At 42.7% G+C, this 27,923-nt stretch overlaps 1 protein-coding gene across 2 annotated transcripts in view; it reads left to right on the forward strand.

The window, feature by feature from the left end:
• Positions 1-27,923, forward strand: part of tnk2b (tyrosine kinase, non-receptor, 2b) — a 68,990-nt gene that overhangs the window by 13,666 nt on the left and 27,401 nt on the right. The window contains exons 1-2 of one of the 2 annotated variants that reach the window (XM_024134758.2): positions 6,712-6,886; positions 10,464-10,534. In XM_024134758.2, the coding sequence (XP_023990526.1) occupies positions 6,724-6,886; positions 10,464-10,534 (234 nt within the window). In that variant the 5' untranslated portion in view covers positions 6,712-6,723. Of the gene's footprint in view, positions 1-6,711; positions 6,887-10,463; positions 10,535-27,923 lie in introns of those variants that run through there. The other variant, XM_070436821.1, reaches the window with a different exon arrangement.

A 27,923-nucleotide genomic window follows, 5' to 3' on the forward strand; every position in this document is an offset into this window, starting at 1 on the left:
TTTTGTGCTCTCGTAGGAAGCAATCACTCCCCCTTTGCTGACTACAAATGATCTATAACTGGGCTAGTAACTCACTAACTAGCAAAGCATATGAACAAATTTGCACACGTGGCTRATGCTGTAAACACAGTCCAGTTCAAAAGTGAATGACACAGATCCATATATAGCAATGGATATTTGCATATAGGCCTACTGCAGCTCTGATTGGTTATATCACACCGGTCTGTGTAGAGTACAGGCTGAGTTGTGCATGCAATAGAATCTTACTCCGATGTATTCTGCCTACAAAAAAAATGTTTTGCATAGATCATTTTGTTTCGGTATGTTGCATTGAAAGTGGCTAATATTGCGTTGATTCGATCCCAGTTCCCACAGTAAAGGGAAACATTGATAGTGTTAACTAACTAGAAAGTTGAGTGAAGTTCAATCTGATARTTCTTCTGCGTGGCAGTACCGGGGAGCTATGCACCCGCGGGAACATTGGTTATGAACACACCCTTCTGTCCGTCTTTGAACAGCATGCTGGTCCACTTTGTGAAGATGTTGAAATCAAATGGCCTACCTTATTTCACAGAATGAGAACGAGTTGTGAATTCCTTATATAACATGTTTTTTATGCTCATTGCACTTTTTATTAAACACAGACTACAGCTAGTATAAGTCTGGCTAAAATGCTAGCAGTACATGGTACCGGAATGTTGCTCACAACAGAAACGGAGCATTCATTTTCCAGAATCAATCAACCCATTTTAGTAGGGTCTGCTCTTCACACAATTTGAGGAGTTAAAACACAACCTTTCTAAGAATACCCTTTTTAACTTCTCCTCTGTTACAGTAAAATAATGTCTCTCTGTGTTTCGGTGTCCATATGACGGATTCTGTTGGACCAAACCTCAAATGCAAATAACGAGTTGAAGCTGCTTCTTGTCAGAGAGGAAGAAGTGATCTTAAATCTTTGTTGCTTTGAGTGGCAGGGGGAGGGGTTTGGTATCTGTGTGCAAGTGGGAAGATACACAGAAAAGGAGGAGTGAAGGAGACGACCAAAAAGTCAACATGAGAACAAGCGGACATATAAGCTCATAWAAACTAAAAATAAGAAAAAAACMTGATTCTTGCGATACAGGCGATTGGAATATTGCGCAAAATTAATTTGATATACTGCCCCGGGCCAAAATGTAAATTAGCTTGGATTGCATAAATCCCTGACCCAAAGATGGTCACACACCTGGATTTGTTTATTGCCAATGAAAACTGAAGTAACTTCTGCAGCTGGGTATTTTCGATGCAACAGAGACACTCTGGGACGGACAACATTGCTTCACTTTGCCAAATGTCAAAGCCCTGCCACATGACGGTCATTGTTTCACATTGCGAGGCCAATGCTAAATGCCTTCTCCCAGTTATGAACTGCAATGATGAGGCCCATTTGRCCATTTAAAAAAACTTGCTTAATCWTTTTCTCTGGCTTGACCAAACCTCACCACAACAGCTGTGCTTGCTCTTCTTGAGCTTAGGACGACATACTAACACAGTCTACCCACTAAATGTATTCTACTAAACACGCTAATGAATACACTATATATAGAAAGGTATGTGGACACAATTCAAATTAGTTGATTKGGCTATTTCAGCCACACCCGTTGCTTCACCATCTGACYGACGAATCTGGGTTTGGCTACCTGCCCGAATACATAGTGCCAACTGTAAKGTTTGGTGGAGGAGGAATAATGGTCTGGGGCTGTTTTTCYTGGTTRWGTCTAGGCCCCTTAGTTCCAGTGAAGGGAAATCTTAACGCTACAGCATACAATGACATTCWAGACGAMTATGTGCTTCCAACTTTGTGGCAACAGTTTGGGGAAGGCCCTTTCCTGTTTCAGAATGACAATGTCCCCATGCACAAAGTGAGGTCCATACAGAAATGGTTTGTCAAAATCGGTGTGGAAGAACATGACTGGCCTGCACAGAGCCCTGAACTCAACCCCACCCCGCGAGCCAYGCCTAATCTRCCAACATCAGTTCCCGACCTCACRAATGCTCTTGTGGCTGAATGGAAGCAAGTCCCRGCAGCATTGTTCCAACATCTAGTAGAAAGCCTTCCCAGAAGAGTGAAGGCTGTTATAGCACCAATGCCCATGATGTTGGAATGCAATGTTTTGAAGAGCGGGTGTCCACATACTTTTGGGTATGTAGTGTACAAGTCTAGACATCCTAAAACAGTCTCCATGTCTCGATTCATTCTTGAGACGCTCTGACTTTAAGGCTAACGTTACAAGTGGTCGAAGTAGGCATCCACAGATCCAGTTGAGGAAAGCACTGCTTGTTTTTGCCTGGCTCTGTCTCTTTTTGTTGCCTGACTCATTTTGACTCAGGAACACTGAGACAAATACCTCTGGGCTGACTTGTGGAGACTACAGGGAGGGGTTTTGCGCAGCATGTCTTGAGAGCAGTCCAGGACCTTTTGTATTTCTTCATTCCGACTAGGGGAATGAGTTCTGGCCAGAAGCATTTTTCACCAGGGACTTCTTGTAGCTCTTCCAACCCCATTCCATTACTCCAAACCCTCCCTCCTTTCTCCCTCCACTTGGAGGTGAAAGTTAGTGAGCTCAATCCTCAAGGAAGAGACAGCATTCTGAAAACTTGTGGTGGATTTGTCATTATACTGCACTTCCTATCCAATTGTTTCAGACCAGAAGGTGCAGATGACAGAAAGGTGACAGAGACCTGACCAGTTCTTTTCAGACCAGACACTGCAGGTCAAGGGAAGGAGACGAGCAGAGAAAGCCACTTTAGACCATTGAGATGCAGCCTTTTCTGTTGGCCAGCATTCCCCACCGCCCCGTGACAAGTGACACCTAGCAGCGGAACACCGCATCCAGCTTCCGCCCCTCGTGCCTCCTAAGCGCCAAATCCGTGTACACAACGTCAATATTTCTCTTTCTACCGCCAACTGCCTTGCTCCAAAAAGGTCAGTGGAAACTTACTACCAGGGCACAAGACTGATACAATTTAGTGGCATTTTGCGACCCTTTGACTTGACTGTGCGACTTGCGATTGGTTCGAGCTGCACATTCTACATAGTCACCTCACTCTAAGCGTCCTATTTTTAGGAGGCTAATAACATGATTTGGTCAAARAGTAAAGTGCATTATCCTCATGATTCCTGTAATGAAAGTGTCTGTCCTGAGTCAGATGCTGTGCCTGTTTCGCTGGGGCCTGCTGCTGTGATGAGCGACCTGCTCTCACTGCCTCTCCCATTGCACTCCGGGAGAAAAAGAAAAGTGTCCTGATTTGTAGAACATTTCAAAATCCAATAGTGGGAAAATACAACTATCTTGTGTAATATTTGTCACCATTGAAGAGAGGAGGTTCTCAGCGTGCTGTAGGTATACCTTTTGAGTTCTATAGCACCTATTTTACATCCAATCAATATGATATGGCTTTGAGATACGGAGCATGCAAAATTCACGTTGGCCATTGCGAGTGTATGGACCTCATTGGGTAGTATGCTACGACTGCAAAGTTTCTTTTTAGGACATTACATTTACTGTTAGATTAATACATAGCTTATACCAGTGGGTATTACATTTAGCATGCAATCTAGCTAGTGTGTTTTGAGTTTCCGCWWKCTCGGGTGGTGAATTAGCCCCAAATAAATTAGCCTATGATAAAGATCTAGGCAAATTAATCTTGATTGAACAAAAGTCTGTAGTCCTATTTTTAACAGTAAAATATAACAAAAGCCTAATTGCCAACCCAAAATTCATGACAATCACTGGATTAGGTTGCACATCAAAATATCTCGAGTCATGCATTCTTGCTTTAACTTGTTAGATGCAACGTATTTATAGAATACCACCTCTGTAGTCTATGCCACTTTTTAAAGCACTGTGAATGACATTATAAAATGATTAGGCCTACTAGTTCTTTCTATTCCCTGACGCCGTGAAAAAGACTCCTGCTTGTTCTCGTGTTGGACTGGACAGATGCTGAGGTTGTTTAAACGTTTCAAGGCCGACATTTAACCTCTGTTGGTATCGGCTCTGACAAGCCTGGCTGCCAGGCAGGGGATGTCGACTCACGTCTTAGGCACTGCCACGAGTGGTGACACTTCTGGTTGCAACAGCTAAGCAGGGAAGTTTCAGCATCGTGACCAAAATGAAGATCTACAGAAGGTAATGCATGAATAAAGTACCTTGTAGAGCAATTCTCATCCGTTTCTTTTTCCATTTTCCTACAATACAGCTTAGCAGAGTGGCTTTTCTTCAAACACCTGATTTTCAGCGAATGAAGGTATCAAATCAGCTCCGCACTGAGCTGGAACAAAAGCTTGCAGCTCAGCTGTTTTGCACTATTGCTGCAATGCTAGTTCAGTAGACGACTGACCTTAACCTACTGCATGAGGCCATTTTTTTTAATGAGTGGAATTAAGCCAAAAAGCTATTTGGGGCTGTGGTCATTTGTTTCACGAATTCGCTACATTTAAAGTTGAGTGTTTCCCCTTAAATGAGACGGATAACCTTTAGCCTGAGCATGGMTGAGTCAGTTGAGCCCACTACTTTCTACTTGGGGGTTGTCGAAGTGGATAAAGCCCAGTTGCCAGACCACTAAGAGGTGTGAAATTCCAAAGTGCTGCTTGGAATATTGAGACAGGAATATTACTGCATGTGACCTAGTTGTATGTGCTTGTAGTGGATTCGTATCAGGATGCAAACATCTGCTGTAACCATTTTGAAACACGTTTTAATCAAAATAGAAGTCAGCTCTTCTCATGTCACTCATTTGAGTGATATGCTATGTGTATATGTCTTGCTAGTTAGTGAAAGGTTTTTGGACTTGGTCATAAAGACCTGTGTGTGTACATGGGTGCATAAGTGTGGGTGCGCTATCAGGTGTGTGTCTGCAAAAATTATGAGTTGAGATTGTACTTTATTGTCTGCTTGACTGACTAATCGTAGACTCATTTTAACTATGAAACTAAAAGAAGCGACACTCCAGTCTCCAACCCAAACCCATTAACAGTTGAACTGGGAAAGAGGAAGCCATGACCCCCTTTGCTCCTTAACCTATGACCCTGCCTTGGTCAATACCGGAATCCCATCAGTCACAAAAGGCTGATTGAGTCCTCTGACCTAAATGACATACAACTTAAAAACCTGGGTCACATCATATCATTTTGCAATGTCTAACTTTTTTGGGTTCGTTTTGAAGATCTTAACTGCAAAGCTAGGGAAGTTGGTTTCATGTATGCTCGTGAGCATTGTTGTGATGTTGCAATTTTATAGATCCGTTTCAGTACAACAGTTTTTGGGAAACCAATCAGATGCTAACAATGCGTGTGACATCACGGAGTTGTCAACTTGTCATTGAGGAAACTTCCAGCCTTTTCACATAGCATTAGAAGTTTAAACAGCATAGCACAGGAGCTACTGTAGCATGATGTCGGTTTTTCTGCAGTAGACTACACACACACACACCACACTTATGAGGCACTCACTGAGGCACTTAAAGACTTCCTGACACTCAGGTGACCCCTTGCTTGTCTTCTTATGGGGTCATAGATGGGATACAGCTTTTGTCAAAAGCTGATTTTTTTATTTTTTATATATATATATATTTATTTATTTTCTCAATTTTAGCTAAGCCTAACCCTTTTCCTAACCTTAACCTCATTCTCCTAACCTTAACGCAGCAGGTTAGGAGAATGAGGTTATCTTAAACCTGCTACGAAAAGTCACTTTTGACCAAAGTTGTATCCCATCTAGACAAAACCCTCTTGCGAAAGAGGAGCCCCGTATCTGAGGTACTAGTCATTGCTGCTCTTCCGCCAATAGAAAAATTCAGCAGCCAATCATATAAAACATTTCCCTCTCTCTTTTTCCCCCTCACTATCGTTTCCGAGCCTCTGTCTGTCTGTCTCTGTCTGTCTGTCTGTCTGTCTGTCTGTCTGTCTGTCTGTCTGTCTGTCTCCTTTTTTTTTCTATCCCGCTTTATCTCTATCAGGACTAGATCGGTGGATAATTGAAAGCACCTGATATCCGACAAACGCTCCGAGTCAAATAGAGAGGAGAGCATCCGGACATGTTTGATAGAAGTCAAAACAATTCTTGGTATCCTGATGACATTTGTTTGTCAGTTTCAGTTGACCGCTTTCGCCACATAAACAACTCAGCACAGTAGTCGATGTGTAGGCTATCAACCAAGAGCATACAGCTCTATATGCAGCTCTATATATTCTACGCAAGGTATGTTTGAGAATGAGGAAAAGGGCATCATTTGTTTGGATTGATTGGTTATCTGCATAGATTGTCTGTTTGGATAGATTGACTGGGACTTTTGAGGGATGTCATGTAGGCAGGCCTACAGCACATCGTGGTACGATCTGATGAGCGGTGCACAGTAGGGTACATGAAGCCTGTTGTGTATCATCTGGACTCCAGATGCACGTTTTCTTTTCCTGTGTCTGTGTACTGATGTGTCTGTCTACCAATCCATGACAGTGCTAGTGTACTCTTGGGGGGGGGGGACTGGTGTGGTAAATTGCTGTATCTGTGTCTGACTGTGAAGAGGTTGTGTAGTTTTCTGGTTTTTCAGTTAGTTTTGAGTGTGTGTTTTTTTTGTACAGGTAATGTGTGCATGCGTGCGAGGAGAACACATAATGGCTCAATGTTTAAACCCAGTTTCTCCTCCATTTTTCTGCGTGTTATCCAGAAGCTGGGCAGTAATATGCAGTCGGAGGAGGGCACAGAATGGCTCCTGGAGCTGCTGATGGAGGTGCAGCTGCAGCAGTACTTCCTGCGTATCCGCGACGACCTCAACGTGACGCGACTCTCCCACTTCGACTACGTCAAGAACGAGGACCTGGAGAAGATTGGCATGGGGCGGCCCGGTGAGTTTTATAGTGGGGGTGGAGTGTGTGTGTGTGCAGCCACCTTTCAAATCAAATCAAACTTTATTTGTCACATGCGCCGAATACAACAAGTGTAGACCTTAACATGAAATGCTTACTTACAAGCCTTTAACCAACATTGCAGTTCAAGAAGAGTTAAGAAAAGATTGACCAAATAAACTAAAGTAAAGAATAAAAATTATAAAAAGTGACACAATAACATAACAATAACGAGGCTATATACAGGGGGTACTGGTACCGAGTCTGTGCGGGGGTACAGGTTAGTTGAGGTAATTTCTACATGTATGTAGGGGTGAAGTGACTGTGCATAGATAATGAACAGCGAATAGCAGCAGTGTACAAAACAGAGCAGATATTTTCTTTCCAACACGAATGCCCTTAATATCTTTTCATAATTCACATTTAACCGGTAATTAAACCCTTCAAATGTAATTTCCCCTAAGCCGTTCTAACACGGGCGTGCGTCCTTAAGCACATTAGTGGGAGAGTGAAAAAAGTAGTCTTCCTTTTCCATTCGTCACTCTCTAAGCCACCCTCTCAATGCCTCTCTACTCACTCGGATTTCCACTGTCCTCATTTTTCTCTCTTTTTCTCTGGTTTTCATTCCTTTCATTTACATTGTCTGTAGGTGAGCTCAGAGTTGCAACCTGTGAGTTGATTCTTTAAAAAAAAGTTGTAAYTCACTCATATACACTGAGTATACAAAATATCAGCTACTACCGCGATGTCATTCYCTGCAACACWTAACAAAGAGCTGCAGTTAGTTTCAGAATGGYTGGCGAGGAATAAGTTAGAGCTAAATATTTCAAAAACTGAAAGCATTGTATTTGGGACAAATCATTCACTWAACCTCAAGTAAACTGTTCACTGTGGACATACCAATAATGTGGAAATTYAGCAATCCTGGATTGTAAACTGTCATGGTCAAAACATGTTGATACAACAGTATGTAACGCTCGTCTTCCTCCTCGTCTGAAGAGGAGCAAGGATCGGACCAAAACGCAGCGTGGGTTGAATACATAATCATTTTAAAAATAATAACGAAGACGAAAAAAACACTTGAACAAACTACAAAATAATAAACGACGTTAACAGACCTGAACTTGAGAACACATAAAACATGAACGCACGAAACGAACAGGTAGGAACAAACGAACGAACGAAACGAAACAGTACCGTGTGGTGAAACAAACACAGACACAGCAACAATCACCCACAAACAAACAGTGAGAACAGCCTACCTAAATATGATTCCCAATCAGAGGAAACGTAAAACACCTGCCCCTGATTGAGAACCATAWCAGGCTAGAAACAACCCTAAACCAAACATAGAAACACARAACATAGAATGCCCACCCAGCTCACGTCCTGACCAACTAAACAATACTGAACAAAGGAAATAAGGTCAGGAACGTGACACAGTAACCTATTGATGTCACTTGTTAAATTGATGTCAGGTTAAAGAAGGAATTTTAAGCCTTGAGACAATTGACACATGGATGTATTTATTTTTTATTCTTTTACCTTTTATTTAACTAGGCAAGTCAGTTAAGAACAAATTCTTATTTTCAATGATGGCCTAGGAACAGTGGGTTAACTGCCTTGTTCAAYGGCAAAATGACWGATTTTTACCTTGTCAGCTCTGGGAATCGATCTTGCAACCTTTCAGTTACTAGTCCAACGCTCTAACCACTAGGCTACCTGCCACCCCYTTGGAATGTAGCCAACATACACTCTATACTAAACTATGTGTTCCATTCAGGGTGAATGGGTAAGACAAAATATTTAAGTGCCTTTGAACGGYGTATGGTAGTAGGTGCCAGGSGCACTGGTTTGTGTCAAGAACTGCAAAGCTGCTGGGTTTTTCACACTCAACAGTTTCCCATGTTTATCAAGATRGGTCCACCACTCTAAGGACATCCGACCAACTTCACTGTGGGAAGCATTGGAGTCAAGGGTGTTTAGTATAGAGTGTATGTTGGCTACATTCCAATATCCACACTAGGATACCACTTAGAAAACATACCCAATCAATCAAATGTATTTAATAATATTACCAAATAATACTTTGATCACTGCACTACACAAATTGTAACCAATCACAGAACTTTCACTGCATAAAATGGTTCAATCGAGCCACACGTCAACAAAACTTTTCCCCATAACTTGAAGAAAATCATCTAAAATTGATATGCAAAATGTCAGAAGTGCTGCATCTAAACCGAGCAGTTTTGCCCGGTTCTATCACAAAAACYCTGTGGAATCCTGGAGGGACTGAACAGTACAGAACAGTGCAGTCCCAGGGGATGCMTTTCTTACGTATCAAGTACAGCAATGGTGCGCAACTCTTCTCCGAGAGGGCTACCCCTTCTGGAAGCTTTTGCGACAACCCTAATCTTGCCTGATTCTACTAATTAGCTGCTCACCAGGACCTTGATTGAATTGAATGAGTTACAGCACAACAGGGTTGGAGCAAAAGCGTGCATTGTCAGTAGCTTTCKAGGAAGAGGGTTTGCCGACCATGAAGTATAAARGCAACATGCAACAATTTAAATTATTTTACTAAGATACAATTCATATAAGGAAATCAGTCAATAAAAATMWATTAATTAGGCCCTAATTTATGGATTTCACATGAATGGGCAGGGGCACAGTCATAGTTCCACCCACTTGGGAGCCAGGTCCAGCCAATCCYTTTTCCCCCACAAAAGGGTTTTATTACAGACAGAAATACTCCTCAGTTTCATCAGCTGTCCGYGTGGCTGGTCTCAGATCATCCCGCAGGTGAAGAAGCTGGATGTGGAGGTCCTGGGCTGGTGTGGTAAAACATGGTCTGCGGTTGTGAGGCTGGTTGGACTTACTGCCAAATTCTCTAAAACGATTTTGGAGGCGGCTTATGGTAGAGAAATTAACTTTACATTCTCTGGCAACAGCTCTGGTGGACATTCCTYCAGTCAGCATGCCAATTGCACGCTCCCTCAAAACTTGAGACATCTGTGGCATTGTGTTGTGACAAAACTGCACATTTTCGAGTTGCCTTTTATTGTCCCTAGCACAAGATGCACCTGGGTAATGATCATGCTGTTTAATCAGCTTCTTGATATGCCAAACCTATCAGGTGGATAGATTATCTTGGCAAAGGAGAAATGCTCACTAACAGGGATGTAAACAAATTTGTAYACACAATATGAGAGAAATTAGCTTTTTATTTGTCTGGAAAATTTCTGGGATCTTTTATTTCAGCTCATGAAACATGGGACAAACACTTGACCATATTTTTGTTCAGCATAGAATAGGATTTTCCCATATGAACAGGTCCAGAGAGTTTAGCATTAGCATAACACTGATTGTTATGTAAGCGACTCAATGTTTGGTTTACCACACTCTGCTTCCCATACATTAATTAATGATGATGAATTGAATATGACTATCACTATCACATGCCATAGTGATATCACTGTAGTTTGGAAGAAGTAGTTTCTGATTTTTGGTCTACATAGTCAGTGACATTATCCTTCTCGCTCTCCCCCTCTCTCTGTCGTGGGTGTCGCTACAGGGCAGAGACGGCTGTGGGAGGCGGTCAAGAGGAGGAAAGCCATGTGCAAGCGGAAGTCCTGGATGAGCAAGGTACAGTACACAAACGCATACATGCAGATACCCTACATATGAATATAATACATACAGTACACTCACTCTACAGTACAAACTATCTGTCTCGCACATGCACAATGACCCTAACATTTTAACATGTGATCGTGTGTATATGTTCGTCTGCTCATACGGTGTCTTGATCCATCCTGTCGCACATTGTCAATCTCTGTTCCTTGTGGACATTAGTACGTGTTACCTTTGGTCTGAATTCACTGTTRCCATAGCTTGGTTTTACATACGGAGTTCAATTGAGCTGAGCAGTTGTGTATACAATGGAGTTGTATGGGGAGGTTAGATGTCAGATTKATTTGTGTGAGCGTGCACATGTACAGGTAACTGCCAAAATAAAGGAAACACCAACAAAGTGTCTTTAAAGTGTCACGCTGATCCTCAACATGGGGGGCCCCTCAGCTGTGCGTGCTTAGTCACCTCCTGTACTCCCTGTTCACCCACGACTGCGTGGCCAAGCACGACGCCAACACCACCATTAAGTTTTCTGACGACACGACAATGGTAGGCCTGATCACCGACAACGATTAGACAGCCTATAGGGAGGAGGTCGGAGACCTGGCAGTGTGTTGCCAGGACAACAACCTCTCCCTAAATGTGAGCWMMACAAAGGAGCTGATTGTGTACTACAMGAAAAGGAGGGCCYAATYTGCCCGCATTCACARCGACGGGGCTGTAGTGGAGCGGGTCGGGAGTTTCAAGTTCCTCGGTGTCCACATCACCAACAAACTATCATGGTCCAAACACACCAAGACACTAGTGATGAGGGCATGACAACACCATTTCCCCCTCAGGAGACTTAAAAGTATTTGGCATGGGATCTCAAAGTTATAACAGCTGCACCATCCAAGCATCCTGACCGGTTGCATCACCACCTGGTATGGAACTGCTCGACATCCGACCGTAAGGTGTGACAGAGGGTAGTGCGTACGGCCCAGTACATCATTGGGGCCAAGCTTCCTGCCATCCTGACCTATATACCAGGCGGTGTCAGAGGATACCATATCCACGCACTTAAATGTTTTGAAGGGCACACACACAATTCATGTCCAAATGTCTCAAGCTAAAATCCTTCTTTAACCTGTCTCCTCCCCTTCATCTACACTGTTGAAGTGGATTTAACACGTGACATCAATAAGGGATCATAGCTTTCACATGGATTCACCTGGCAGTCATGTCTTGGAAGAGCACGTGTTTCTAATGTGTTGAACACTCAGTGTACACCGAACGCATAGAGACGGACAGACTCTAGTATGCTCACACACTTACAGTGCACACATACACATGCATGCACACACACAGCTTGGCTGACTCTATCGCTGTCAATTGAGTTTGCATATGACCCTGAGTCGGCTTGTATAACTCTGAACTGTACCCCAAACTGTCTGCTGAATAACACACACACACCACACACAACACACACACACACAACACACACACACACACACACACACACACACACACACCACACTTACTCACTGCATGTCACCTCTGAGGTCTAGTAGTACAGAGCTGCAGCCTCGGGATGCAGACTGCAGTGTTGGCCGCTCCAGCAAGAATGCATCCAGGCTGAGGAGAGAAGCTTCTAAATTACACGTGTTTGTTTCCGCTTCTGGCACCAACCACCCGTCCAAATAATCTGCCTCCTCAGCCACTGACTGTGTTTGTGGTGTGTGTGGTGTGTGTGTGGAAGCTCGGAGTGTTCGTTTGTATGTATGGCTAGCTGTGTCTGCGGGGTTACAGTTTAGGGTTGCGTGCTGGTCTTCCATCTTCACTTTAAAAAAAACTGTCACGTCCCTATTTAGAACACCAGACTCACCACCGAGACAAACACGCACACACTGAAGAAGACTCATTGATACACACACCACAGACATGTGGAGCTGTAAAAATCCCGTCAGCCAGTATGTCCAACTCCAGCTTTAGATACTGAGGATTCGTTCCTACTCACTGACACTGGGCCTCCCTGCTACCTAAGACTTCAGCCCCTGCCTCCACTCTAACCAAGCCAAAGGCTTTAATCTAATGGGTGCTCTAACGAATGCTCTTCCGATCGGCTGTCTAATTCATGCCGTGTTCAATCAAAATGAATTTATAAAGCCTTCTACATCAGCTGATTCACAAAGTGCTGTACAGAACCAGCCTAAAACCCCAAACAGCAAGCAATGCAGGTGAGAAGTACGGTGCCTAGGAAAACTCCCTAGAAAGGCAGAACCTAGGAAGAAACCTAAAGAGGAACCAGGCTTAAAAAATGTTGCCTTTGCTGCTCTTAAGCCAAGTTTCAAGTTTCCTTCTTCTCTCATAAAGATAATGGAACATCGTGGAGTTATTGGGGAATATAGAATTTTGTGTGTGCATGTGTGTGTTAATTCTGTGTTAAATAATGGTGTCTGAGTTTTGAGTTCATCCATGTGTCTTGCGTGCACGCTCGTGTGTGTGTGTGTGTGTGTTGTGTGTGTGTGTGTGGGTGTGGTGTGTGTGTGTGTGTGTGTGTGTGTGTGGTGTGTGTGTGTGTGTTGTGTGTGTGTGTGTAGTAATTGTTGTTTGTTCATGTTTGTGGCAGTATTGTTGAGTGTGTGTGTGGACGTGTTTAACTATTCTCCACAAGAATAGTAAACAAACAAAAATGTGACTAACTGGGAACATTTCATTAGTCTCCGTGAGGTCAAATGCTATTTCTAGGGGGGTTTTAGAGTTAACGTTTGAATTAGTGTATAGGTTAAGTTACATAAGGTTAGGAGCTAGGGTTAGTGTTAGGTTAGTGTTAGAGTTAAGGTTAGGTTTCAGGTTAAGGTTAAGGTTAGGGTAAGAGTACGGGTTAAGGTTAGGTTTAGTGTTAGGGAATAAGGATTTTGAATGGGACTGAATTGTGTGTCCCCACAAGGTTAGTTTGTACAAGTGTGTGTGTGTGTTGTGTGTGTGTGTGTGTGTGTGTGTGTGTGTGTGTGTGTGTGTTGTGTGTGTGTGTGTGTGTTGTGTGTATACACCCCTGCCCACACCACCCCCATATCAAGATAACAGACTAGGGATCACTCCTGCTGCGGGGGGGGGGGGGGGGGGGGGGGGCAACCCTGCCAGTGAGCGACGCGGGAGCGCTGGACATAATTGAGTCCTGGCTCGCCTCAAGACACACCTGCTACAGCACACACACACTGGTTGACAGGGGGGGAGGGAGGAAGGGGAGGGAGTGAAGAGAGAAAAGAGTGACCCTTCACACAACTGGGGCTGGGGAGAGGGCTAGGGAGAGGGAGAAACGAGATAGAGGGAGATGGGTGGGGGGATCGAGATACAGAAATGGGGGAGACGGAAAGAGAGAAGGCAATATCAGGCCCACGTCCCCCTCTACACAGCACAAGCCCGTGTCTCCCCTTTACAAAGTGCCTCAGCAGATAGCATGTCTTTCAACTCTAACGGTCATTGAGCTATCTCAACTCAACTAGGTGTTGCGGTCCTACCGCCTCCACACAGACAACCAATGTTACTCTCCTTCTTTGAATACTGTACAACTAAATCAAATCAAATCAAATTTTATTGATCACATACACATGGTTAGCAGATGTTAATGCGAGTGTAGCGATCTGTGTATTGATTTTAAGAAAGGTATTGATGTTTATGGTTAGGTACGGTTGTGCAACGATTGTGCTTTTTACGCAAATGCGTTTTTGTTGAATCATCCCCCATTTGGCGAAGTTGGCTGTCTTTGTTAGGAAGAAATAGTCTTCACAGAGTTTGCAATGAGCCATGCGGCCCAAACTGCTGCATATACCCTGACTCTGTTACAAGAGAAGTGACACAATTTTCCCTAGTTAAAATAAATGCATGTTAGCAGGCAATATTAACTAAATATGCAGGTTTAAAAATATATACTTGTGTATTGATTTTAAGAAAGGCATTGATGTTTATGGTTAGGTACACATTGGAGCAACGACAGTCCTTTTTTGCGAATGCCACCGCATCGATTATATGCAACGCAGGACACGCTAGATAAACTAGTAATATCATCAACCATGTGTAGTTAACTAGTGATTATGATTGATTGATTGTTTTTTATAAGATAAGTTTAATGCTAGCTAGCAACTTACCGTGGCTTCTTACTGCATTTGCGTAACAGGCAGGCTCCTCGTGGAGTGCAATGRAATCAGGTGGTTAGAGCGTTGGACTAGTTAACCGTAAGGTAGCAAGATTGAATCCTCGAGCTGACAAGGTAAAAATCTGTCGTTCTGCCCCTGAACAAGGCATTTCACCCACCGTTCCTAGGCCGTCATTGAAATTAAGAATGTGTTCTTAACTGACTTGCCTAGTTAAATAAAGGTGTAAAAAAAAAAAAAATGGCCAAATCGGTGTCCAAAAATACCAATATCCGATTGTTATGAAAACTTGAAATCGGCCCTAATTAACCCACTCTGTTAGGATGAATGGTGCCACAGGACCATACATTCAGCTTCCTCAGGTCTGTTAACAGGTTAGGACTTGTGTAACAGTTGTCCACAAACAGTTTGTAGCCCATCCCCAGCAGTGGAAAGTCCAATATTTCCATAATGGAATCATAACTAAGTCCATTACCGGTGGCTGAGATGAATTTCCCATCGTAAACAAGAACATTCCAAGTGTAGGCACACAGAATCAGCCAAAACAAACAGTTTGTAACCCCATATTGTTGGCTTGTTACGCATATATTGTTTGAGGCCAATTCTAGCCTTTAAGACTAACATCCTCATCTATGGACAGGTTCTGGGCGGGCTGAAAATGGGTATTGCAGGCCTCAACAATGCTGGAGTAGAGAGGTTTGATTTTTCAGAGCCTATCAAAGCTTGCTGTGCCTCTCTTCTTCTCATTGTCGCTGTCAGCTTGTGAGTCACTGATATGAAGTGCCCATGAAATAGTCAGAAACCTGTTAGAAGACATGACAGTGGTGGGGAAAGGCAGTTGGTAGTCTTCAGCTTCTCCAGTAGTCCTTCAGGTTTTTCAACTTCACAAGCCCCATGTAAATGACCAGTGAGATGTGACAGTATAGGTATTGGATGGAAATGGGCTTCCATGCCTCTTTCTTGCCTACGTGGTTCTTAGCCCCATACTTGTTGGTGTTAGACACCAGCGAACCAAGAACATCTGCGAACCAAGAACATCTGGAGAAAAACATCTGGAAAAGATGAAGGGGGCTGTACTTTCCAGTCATGTCCAGCTGAGGTCCTGGCTGCCTTTTAGGTCAAAATGTTGGTGGAAGTGGCTCCACATCATCCTCTAGCACAGTGTGCCAACAGTCCTCTCCCTTGGTGATAGTCGCTGCTGTTGCACTGGCCCTCCTCCACTTCTGGGTTGGCCTCTTCACACCTCTAGATGGCTGGGCYGGGTGGGTGTGGAGCCAGAGACAGCAGCAGGGATCAMACTGGAGGAACCAGTTCCTACGTTTYAATGAGTGGGGGATGMAGGACTTGAATGTGGTCTCTTTGGAGTTGGCTCCCAGAGGTCATCTGAGTCAGTCTCTACCACTATTGAYGATTTGTTTTAATTCAGTTWGAACTCAAGTTTACTATTACTTATTTCATTTAACCTTTATTWTATCAGGGGGTGAGCCCTGCATCAATACTTTTACGGATGAGCCCTGCATCAATACATCAAATACACAGCKCATACCTARAAACATATACAGTACCAGTCAAAAGTTTGGACACCTACTCATTCAAGAGATTTTCTTTATTTTTACTATTTTCTACATTGTAGAATAATATCAAAGACATCAAAACTATGAAATAACACATATGGAATCATGTAGTAACCAATAAAGTGTTCAATGATATTCTTCATAGTAGCCACCCTTTGCCTTGATGACAGCTTTGCACACTTGATGACAGCTTTGGCATTCTCTCAACCAGCTTTATGAGGTAGTCACCTGGAATGCATTTCAATTAACAGCTGCACACAGTGAAAATCACTGCTGCATCTTTATGGGACCAAACAATTAAAAACTGTTTTAATTTAAACGTTTTCAAAGTTTAAAACATAGCTATCGAATCATAAATGGAGGTAGCTGAAGTCTGAATCCCGTGAGGGTGAAAGACAGTCAATAGACAGACTTGCATTACGGCCTAGCATTACATTTAGCTGGCTATCTAACGTTACCTTGAACAACAATAACAGAAACACTTAACCGCTAAAAACATATGGACTCCGGTAGAAATCTACGCAGTGGTGAGAAAAGCATGGCGTCGAATTTATCAAGGAAAGAAAGGGCCAACAGCATGGCTAATCTCAAGATGGAGATAAGGAGTCTATGTACAAAAATGGAAAAAAATATGGACAAAATGAAGCTGAGTATTGAAAAAGGAATGAATAGTAAATTTGAAAGCTTACGTGCATCTTTGGAGAAAGCCATTCAGGATAATCATACAACTTTGCTGACTCAACTGGAGAATAATAACAAGCAGCTACAAGGCCACATAGCTCTTGAAGTTGGACGTCTGGAGTCCCGTGTAGAATTCCTAGAATCTGGGAGAATAGGCGCTGCCAAAATAACAAAGTTAGACCCAGACGTGTCTATCATAATGGCAGGATTGCTAGCTGATGAAAACGAGGACCTAATCTCCAAAGTGAACCAGTTGATATCGGTAGGGCTAGGCTGCGAAACAGAGGTGATTGCAGTTGAGAGGATGAGGGAGAGAGGTAAAGGTCCCGGGGTTGTGAAGGTGGAGTGTCGGTCTGTGGAGGAGAAAGTGGCTCTGTTAAGGAAAAAACGAAAGCTGCGAGACCATCCTGATTATAACAAAGTCTTCCTTCGATCAGCCAATTCCCACACCGATTGCCCTATAGAACTGAACGTCAAGACGCTGCTGAGAGAAATACCAGGAGGAAAGGACTATTTTGTCATAGGAAGCGGACGGGTCATGAAACGAGATCAACCAGAAGGACAACTCGGACAAGGACATGGGGTGGACAGACATACTACATACTGAGGGGCTTTCCATCCCCTACGAGATTTGATTTCAATAGCACATTGGAATGTTAACGGATGGACTACATTGAACAATAAATTACGAATAATAATACTAAAATCCTTAAACCCAGACATTATCTCAATAAATTAAACGCATTTGCGTCGGCAAGAAACTATTGATATTGAAGGGTATGTATGGTATGGACACAACAGAAACACTCATGTGAAAGACCGCAGGGTCTCTGGGGGAGTGGGAATATGTGTAAAGTCTGATAGGATGAAAGCATATACAATTTAAATTATCGATAAAGCCATAGAAGGAATTATTGGTTTGCGCTTTGAACACAGGGAGTCAGATTTTTGTTTTGTTGTGTTTTCATGCTATTTGCCACCTGAACAGTCCACATGGGGTAGAGATGCATCCTCCTTCTATAGTCATTTGTTAAGTCAAGTATACCAGATGCAGATGCTATTTACATATGTGGGGATCTTAACAGTCGAATTGGGAGGTTAGATGACTATATTGATGATATTCCATCACGTGTTGCTTTGGATGACTTTGTTAATCATCATGGGGAAACCCTATTAGAATTCCTTTGTGACTCTAAAATGTGTATCATTAATGGAAGGAAAAGCCCCTCATGCGATAACTTTAAATCCATGTCTGGCGAAGGAAAAGCTGTGGTGGACTATATAGTTTCCCTCCACGACTGTCTAGAAACTTGTTTGGATTTCAAGGTGTTATCTCCGACACGGATGGTTGAAAAATACGGATGTTTTGACTTAATTGGACTTCCTGATTATTCTCTTTTATTTATGAGCTTTTCTGTTGGCCACAAACTTCCTCAACCAAGTATTGCTGTGATACATACCCCGCATAGGCCTAAATGAAACTCTGGAAAGGTGCCAATAAACAACATTTGATTTAGATGAAACATTTTGTGATATTATATATTCTGAAATGGCAAAAAATTTGAATAAAGAATACACCCCCAAGTCTAGGAAAGTTTATAAGCCGAACAAACCTTATTGGAATGATGAGTTAAGGGATCTATGGTCAGCAATGTGCAAGGCTGAGTACTTATTTTTACAGTGTTAAGATAGGAATACAAGAGAACAGTGTAGGAAGGAATTTAAGAGAAAACAGCACGTGTTTGATAAAAGACTGCACCTATTTAAACGGAGATATCAGGGAGGGCAGCTATTACACCTTGAGGAAATACAGACAAGAAATCCTCAACAGTTTTGGAGCCAAATAAACAAGTTAGGACCAAAACGACATAAGAAAATTCCAATGGAAGTCAGGGAAGAGCAAGGGGGGCTGAGTTCTGATATTATACAGGTACTTAAGGAGTGGGAGAAGGGGTTTGCTAGTTTGTTCTCATGTAACGAAAATGTGGCATATTTTGAGGATGAATTTTACAAAGACATATGTTCCCTGAGGACTAAACTGGAAAATACAATGTTAGAACCCTCTTATATATAAATGATCCAAGATGGCGTAGCAGGTGTAGACGTGTATTTTTTTAGTGCTCTCGTGCACATTGGGTATTTTTCGTACTTCTTGTATATATTTTATCGATTTTTTTCTATCTCTTTTCGATTTTCACATTCGATTATAACCTTCCGGTAACACTACCTCACATGTGGTACGGATCGCTATCATTTTTATCTTTGGGGAACACATCCACGAACGCCCAGTTAGCTAACGGCAGCTACAAGCTAACCAGCTACAAGCTACTAGCCAATTTAACCGACGCTAGGCAGCTTTTACCGTTGGAACGTGAACACATTCAAGAACCCCAGTAGCTAACCACGCTTACAGCTACCAGCTAACAAGCACTTAGCCATTTTTTTAAACCGTGCTAGCAGCTTTACTTTCGGCACAGGACCAGCCCTGTTTTATTGCCTGGATATTACCTCACCAATTTAACAGCATGGACTGTTCTCGACAACAAGCGCCGGAATCCCTGCCGTAACCCTGAGCCACTAACTTCTGATCCTCAGCAGCTAGCTGCAGCTAACGCAGCTGCACAGGCTAGTTGCCATGCTACGCAAGCTGAGCATCAGTTAGCAACACAATTTACAATCACAACCTCTCTCTCGCCATCCGCGCCTGATTCTCTGTCGACCGTCCAATCTTGTCTGCAGACGAATACCCCAATCCGCTTGCCTCAACCGGCCTCGTCTGAGGAGACCCCCTTCGTCTGAGGCAGACTCACCCCCCGGCTACTAATTTAAACACCGCGTGCTAGCTTAGCGGCGACATTTCCTGCTCCATCTACGTGCTGCCCCTGACACTATGATCACCTGGCTACATAGCTAATGCCTGCGGACTGTCCATTAATTTAGGTACTCCATTCTGTTTACTGTGTTTTATCTGGTCCGGCTCTGTGTTTTACTCAGGGGCCTGTGTGTAGTTAACTCCGACCCTCTCTCTAGTCGTGCATTTTTACCCTGCTGGTTGCTGTGTTAGCTGACTAGCTGCTGTTATCTCACCTGTTGTTTAAGCAGCTCTGCCCAATCAAGACCTGCAATCCTACTTTATCTGCCTTACTGTCATGTCTCTGCCAAATATCAATATGCCTTGTTACTGTTGTTCCAGCTAGTTTATTCATAGTTATACATGTTTTGGTTTGCAATGGCCCCGTAGTTCCACTCTCCGTACCTCTGATACCCCCTTCGTCCCACTCCACACATGCGGGTGACCTCACCCAGTTGAGAACACCAGCATGTCGAGTACAGACGCTCGTCTTATCATCAACCCAGTGCCGGGCTTGACTCCGCTGTCCGTGCCCTCCACCATGACCCTGTCCTGCACATTATGCCAGAATTATTCTACCACGCCCATAAATCTGCCTCTTTTATTCTTTGTCTCCAACGCTCATAGGCGACAGTTTTGATTAGCCTTTAGCCGACCCTTCATCCTACTACTACCTCTGTTCCCTCGGGTGATGTTGAGGAGTTAACCCCCAGGCACACTGATGTCCAGCGCACCCTCATTTGTCTGACTTTGTGATCGGAAAAGCTTGGCCTCATGCATGTCAACAGTCAGAAGCCTCCTCCCTAAGTTTTCGTCTTACTCACGCTTTAGCACACTCTGCAGAACCTGATGTCCTTGCCGTGTCTGATCCTGGCTTAGAAGGGCTCACAAAAATTCTGAGATTTCATACCCAACTTAACAACTTTCCGTCAAATAGAACTGCCAAAGGGGGAGGAGTTGCAATCTTCTGCAGAGATAGCTGCAAAAGTTCTGTCATACTTTCCAGGTGTAATGCACCACAACAGTTCGAACTTGTCTAATTTTAAAAATTAATCTCTCCAGGAAATAAGTCTCTCACTGTTGGCTGCTACCGTGACCGCCCCTCAGCTCCAGCTGCTGCCCTGGACACCATCATGGAATTGATCGCTCCTATCCCGCGATCTAGCTTCAGAGTGTTGTTCTGTTAGGTGACCTAAACTGGAGATTGGCTTAACACCTCCGAGTCCTACAATCTTAAGCTAGATGCCCTCAATCTCTACACAAATCATCAGGACCTACAGCGTACAACCTAAATCCGTCAGCATGCGGGCACCCTAACTTAGACATTATCCTGACCCAACGCTGCCCTCCAAATACACCGCCTGCTGTCTTCATCAACGATCTCAGGATCACTGGCCTCATTGCCGTGTATCCGCTGCGGTCCGCGTAAACGACCACCCCTCATCACTATAACGCTCCTAAAACAACTTCTGCGGCAGGCCTTTCTAATCGACTGGCCCGGGGTACCTGGATGGTATATTGACCTCATTCCCGGCATAGTTGAGGATGCCAATTGGTCATTCTTTTAAAAGTTACTTCCTCACCCAATATTTAGACAAGCATGCTCCGTCAAAAAATGCAGAAACTAAGAACAGATAGCCCTTGGTTCACTCCAGACTGACTGCCCTCGACAGCACAAAAACATCCTGTGGGCGAACTGCAATAGCATCGAGAAGCCACGCGATATGCAACTGTTCAGGGAAGTCAGGAACAATAACACGCAGTCAGTCAGGAAAGCAAAGGCCAGCTTTCTTTTCAAGCAGAATTTGCATCCTGTAGCTCTACATCCAAAAAAGTTCTGGGATATCTGTTAAAGTCCAGTGGAGAACCCAAGAGCACTCCCTCCAGCTGCCATGGCACTGAGGCTAGGTAACAACGTCACCACCGATAAATCCTGATTGATGCGAAGATTCAACAAGCATTTCTCAATGGCTGGCCAGCCTTCCTCCTGCGGACTCCAACCTTTGGCCAACAGCCCCCCCCCCCACCCCGCTTACTCGCCCGGCCTCCCCAGCTCTCCTTTACCCAAATCAGATACAGATGTTTCTGAAAGAGCTGGAAACGACTGCCATACAAATCAGCTGGGGCTGACAATTCTGGAACGCCCCTATTTCTGAACGTCCGCCGCATTGTCGCGGCACCCCCTATTGCCACCCTGTCAACCTCTCCTTCCGTATCATCTGAGACCCCCAAGATTGGAAAGCGCCGCGTCATCCCCTCTTCAAAGGGGGGACACCCTGGACCCAAAACTGTTTACAGACCTATATCCATCTGCCCTGCTATCTAAGAGTCTTCGAAAGCGCAAGTCAACAAACAGATCATGACCATCTGCATCCCACGTACCTTCTCGCTGTGCAATCCGGTTTCGAGCCGGTCACGGGTGCACATCAGCCACGCTTCAATGGTACTAAATGATATCATAACCGGCATCGATAAAAGACAGTACTGTTGCTGCCGTCCTCTATCGACCCTGGCAAAGGCTTTCGACTCTGTCATCACCATATTCTTGATCGCAAGACTCAGTAGCGCTCGGTTTTTCCTAATAGACTGCTTGCTGGTCTCACCAACTACTTTGGCAGACAGAGTTCAGTGCGTCAAAATCGGAAGGCATGCTGTCCGGTCCTCTGGCAGTCCTCTATGGGGTACCACAGGTTCAATTCTCGGGCCGACTCTTTTCTCTGTATATATCAATGATGTTGCTCTTGCTGCGGGCGATTCCCTGATCCACCATAACGCAGACGACACCATTCTGTATACTTCTGGCCCTTCTTTGGACACTGGTGATAACCAAACCTCCAAACGAAGCTTCCAATGCCATTCAACACTCCCTTCCGTGGCCTCAACTGCTTTAAACGCTGTAAAACCAAATGCCATGCGTCTTCAACCGTCGCTGCCTGCACCCGCACGGCCCGACTAGATCACACCCTGGGATGTTCTGACCTCAGATAATGTGGACATCTATAAGTACCTAGGTGCGGCTAGACTGCAAAACTCTCTCTCAGACTCATATCACACATCGCCAATCCAAAATCAGCATCTAAGAGTCGCTTTCATTTCGCAACAGAGCTCCTTCTCACTCACCGCCGCCAAACTCACCCCTAGTGAAAACGACTATCCTATCCGATTCCTCGACTTCGGCGATGTATCTACCAAAATGGCTTCCGATACTCTACTCAGCAACTGATGCAGTTTATCACAGTGCCATCGTTTTGTTACTAAAGCCCTTATTCGACGCCACCCACTGCGACCTGTATGCCCTAGTCGGCTGGCCCCGCGCTACATGTTCGCCGTCCAGACCCACTGGCTCCAGGCATCTACCAGGCTATGCTAGGTAACGTGCCGCCTTATCTCAGTTCACTGTCAGATGGCTACACCACCGTAGCACGCGCTCTGCAGGTGGTAATCTCACTGATCATCCCTAAAGCCAAAACCTCATTTGACGCCTTTCCTTCCAGTTCATCTCTGCCTGCGACTGAACGAATTTGCAAAAAATCTCTGAGTTGGAGACTTTATCTCCTAACAAACTTTAAAACATCTGCTACGAGCAGCTATACCGATCGCTGCAGCTGTACAATAGTCCATCGGTATATAGCCACCCCAATTACCTACCTCACGCCTCCCCATACTGCTTTTATTTCCTTTTCTGCTTTTTTTTGCACACCAGTATCTCAAGCTTGCCACATGATATCTGATGATTTACCCTCCAGTGTTAATCTGCTAAATGTAATTATCTGATTAATGCCTACTCCTTCATGCCTTTTGCCACACATGTATATACGATTCTCTTTTTTTCTTTTTCTACGCATGTTATTGACTTGTTATTGTTTACTCCATGTGTAACTCGTGTTGTTGTCTTGTTCACACTGCTATGCTTTATCTTGGCAGGTCGCATTGCAATGAGAAACTTTTCTCAAACTGCCTACCTGGTATAATAAAGGTGAAAAAAAAAAATATATATATATTATATATGTCAAGCATACTTAAATGAGGAGCTGTTGTGGCACGAATTAAGGTGATTGACCCTGCATAAATGGCGTAATCTTTGATTTTGATGAATTGCCTGAATGAGGTTTTTAAAACTCCCCTAATTAATTGACGTCCTATAGTAATTTGCTCCAATATGTTGTGATACAGTATACTGCCATCCCACTTGGTATAAGTCTATAGTGAATCCCATTCCCAAATCTTCAAAAAAATGTCCCGAGAATGCATGATCTATAGTGCGCATAAAGTTTATTAAGTACTTTTATAGATAATATTAATCCATCCTCAACAATAGGCTTATTACAATTTACACCAAAAACATGCTGGTGGAACGAACAAAAGTAATTAGAAATATGATTAACTGAAGAGAAGCCTAATTTGCGTGTTTCTGATTTCAGAAAGCTTTTGATTTGTAAATAGGGATCTTATTAGCCTATAGTTTTGTTAAAGAGGGTTGATGAAAATTTGATCAAGCATTCCGTCTCTTAAACAAAGTCCAGTTTGCTTGTGTGCGTGTTAATGACATATGGTACAGATTGTTTCGCCACACCCTGGGTGATACAAGGAACGCCTTTCAACCGACTCTGTTGCTTTGTTTATAAATGATTTGCAAAATTAAATAACAGTTAAATACGAGTAAGATATGATGATGAATGCTAAGTTTTCTTTATATGCTGATTATATTATTTTGATGGCAGAAACTGAACAACGTGTCAACGCCCTGCGCTTAGTTATCTTTGTTTTCTGTATATTTAGTTTGGTCAGGGTGTGACAGGGGGATGTTGTGTGTATTTGTCTCGTCTTGGGTGTTTATTGGTATAGGGGGTTTTTTGTAGAGTTATATGGGTTGGGTTCAGTGTAGGTGTTAGGAAAGTCTATGGTGCCGGTTTGTGGTTTCAATCAAGAAGACAGCTGTTATTGTTGTCGGTGATTGGGAGCCATATTTAAGGCAGCATAGGCATTAGGCTTGTGTGGGTAATTTGTCCCTATGTCTAAACGTTAGTAGCTTTTTGTATGCACTTTCGTTTTGTAGCTTCACAGGTCGTTTTTCTGTGTTTAGTTTTGTCAAAAGTGTTTGTTTTCGTGTTTTTCGTCTCTTCTAAATAAAAGAAGATGTATTTTGTATAGCTGCGCCTTGGTCCACTCTTTCAACCAAAAGACGTGTGACAACAAAGACCTGCAAAACAATGTAATTATGTGCAGTCAATTGGTGTAAAAGATGCGAGAACTCTGATTAACCAAGACAAAAACTCAGAATAATGCATTTTAGACAAGCAGCTACTAAGATAAGTGTTTTTCAGTTTTGTTTTGGTGAGACATCTTGAGTTTACTAGGCATTTATAAATTTTGGGTCTTTTTTATTGGATGAACATATGCCTTTCTATACGCCAACATCTGCTCTAGCGCATCAGAAGTAGAGCTCTTGGGGGAGTTCAGGAAAAAAACATAACCACTTAAAGATACTGGTTATGTTACGGTACTCCAAAACTGTTAGACATCGGCTGTGTCTGTTCTGGACTATTCAGCACGAGTGTGGGGCCAAGAGGTATTTAAAAGCACACATGTTCATAACAGGAGCATAGTTACTTTTTAAGGTGTCCACAAGTTTGGCACCTATACTTGCAATAACAGAGGACATGGGCTGGGAATCTGGTGAGGTGAGATGGTAAAGGTGTGTATGGTGAGACTTTGGAATAGACTGTTGGATATCCACAACTGCCAGAATAGCTAGTGACGTTTTTCAATGGATTATCCATAGGGGGAGGCCTGAGAGAGACTCCTGACTGTGACACATCTGTATGGAAAACCAATATTAAGGGAGACAGAGATATGGATTAAAAAAAAACAACTGTTGATGCAATATGGGGGGAAAATTGGGTGGAGGAGATTAGTCATAAACCCAAATTGAGAACCCTTTGTTTGATTAAGGTGAATTAGTGTGTGAGAGATATATTATGTATAACCTACCTAAAACAACGAGATCGTTATGTGGCAGAGGTAAGATCAGGGATATTGTTTGGCGTATTGAAACAGGTCAGTATTGTGGCGAAATGGAAGGAAAGACTATGTATTTATTGTGACCTGCGAAGAAAGTTAGAAATAAAGCTCATTTAAATCCTCTATTTCCCTTTCTACCATGAATACGCTTGCTCTTATTCCAGAAAGCACACCCAGATATATTGGATTATTTGGCTTGAGTGAGTGAGGAGATATTGAATAGTTTTATTGTCCATTGTGTATTTCTGTTTGATGGAATAATTTACATAAAGCAATGAATAAAGAAAAATGGGATAACCTAATAATTAAATAGCTACAAATATTATCTTCTATGTGGTTAATGGTGTGTGATATATATAGATTGTGTCAGACTTGGGTTTCAAGTGACTGTTTTTTTATTTTCTGTTTATGGTAGTGTAAATATGTATGTAGTGTGTGTTATATGTGTATATATATTTATATATGTTATGTGTGTGTATGTATATATATACTATAATAATATACATACATAACTTATAATTATATATAATATATATATACATACACACACAGTCATAATGTATATATGTATGTATATACACACTAATATATATATATATATATATATAACATCCACACATATGTATGTATGTATATAATTATATGTGTATAATGTTTATTATGTAATGTATAACACCACTACATACATATATCTATATTATGTGTATATGTGTGTAGTATATTATATATATATATGTGATGTAATATATATAGTATGATATATGCAACTACATATATATATGTATGTGAGTATATATATGTATGTATGTATGTGTGTGTGTATATAATGTATATATATTGTATATGTATGTGGTGTATATATATAATGTATAAATGTTATGTATAGTATGTGTTATATATATTAATATATACATACATCCATCTATATATATAAATATTATTATAAACATACACACACAATCGCCTGTCAAGTATCTAATGTGTATGTGGTATATATGTATGGTATTATTATTATTATTATATATATACATACATACACAACAATATAGTCATTGGAGGCAAAAGTATTAGTCAGCCACAATTGTGCATGTTCTCTGCCACTTATAAAAAGATGAAGAGAGGCTGTAATTTTCATCATTAGGGTACACTTCAACTTGATAGACAAAATGAGGGGAAAACAAATCCAGAAAATCCACATTGGTAGGATTGTTATATGAATTTATATTGGCAAATTATGGGTGGAAATAAAGTATTTGTCAACCTAACAAACAAGCAAGATTTCTTGGCTCTCACAGACATGTAACTTTTCTTTAAGAGCTCCCTGTTCCCCCTCTGTTACCTTGTATTATGGCACCTGTTTGAACTTGTTATCAGTTAAAACGACACCTGTCCACAACCCTAACAGTTTCACACTCCCAACATCCACATGGCCAAGACCCAAAGAGCTTGTCAAAGGACACCAGAAACAAAATTGTAGACATGCCACCAGGTGCTGGAAGACTGAATTCTGCAATATGGTAGCCAGTTTGGTGAGATCAACTGTGGGAGCAATTATTAGGAAAATAGAAGACATACAAGACGACTGATAAATCTCCTCGATTGGGGCTCCCACGCCCAATCTCACCCTGGTGGGTCAAATGATCCACAAGAACGGTGAGCAAAATCCCAGCCACACGGGGAGCCTATGAATGACCTTGCAGAGAGCTTGGGACCAAAAGTAACAAAGCTACCATGCAGTAACACACTACGCCGCCAGGGACTCAAATCCTGCAGTGCAAGAGTGTTCCCCTGCTTAAGCATACTGTCCGCCTGTCTGAAGTTTGTAGAGAGCATTTGGAATGATCCAGAAGAAGATTGCGGAGAATGTCATAGGTCAGATGAAACCAAAATAGAACTTTTTAGGTAAAAACTCAACTCGTCGTGTTTGAGGACAAAGAATGCCTGAGTTGTCATCCAAAGACCACCATACTACCCTGGATAGCATGGGGGGTGGAAACATCATGCTTTGGGGCTGTTTTCTGGGGCAAAGGGACCAGGACGAGTCTGATAACCGTGGTAAAGGGAAAGAATGAAGGGGGCCATGTGATCGTGAGATTTTGGAGTGAAATGACCTCCTTCCTCACAAGGGCTATTGAAGATGT

This window comes from Salvelinus sp. IW2-2015, linkage group LG32 (genome assembly GCF_002910315.2).
Source record: "Salvelinus sp. IW2-2015 linkage group LG32, ASM291031v2, whole genome shotgun sequence".
Taxonomy (NCBI): domain Eukaryota; kingdom Metazoa; phylum Chordata; class Actinopteri; order Salmoniformes; family Salmonidae; genus Salvelinus; species Salvelinus sp. IW2-2015.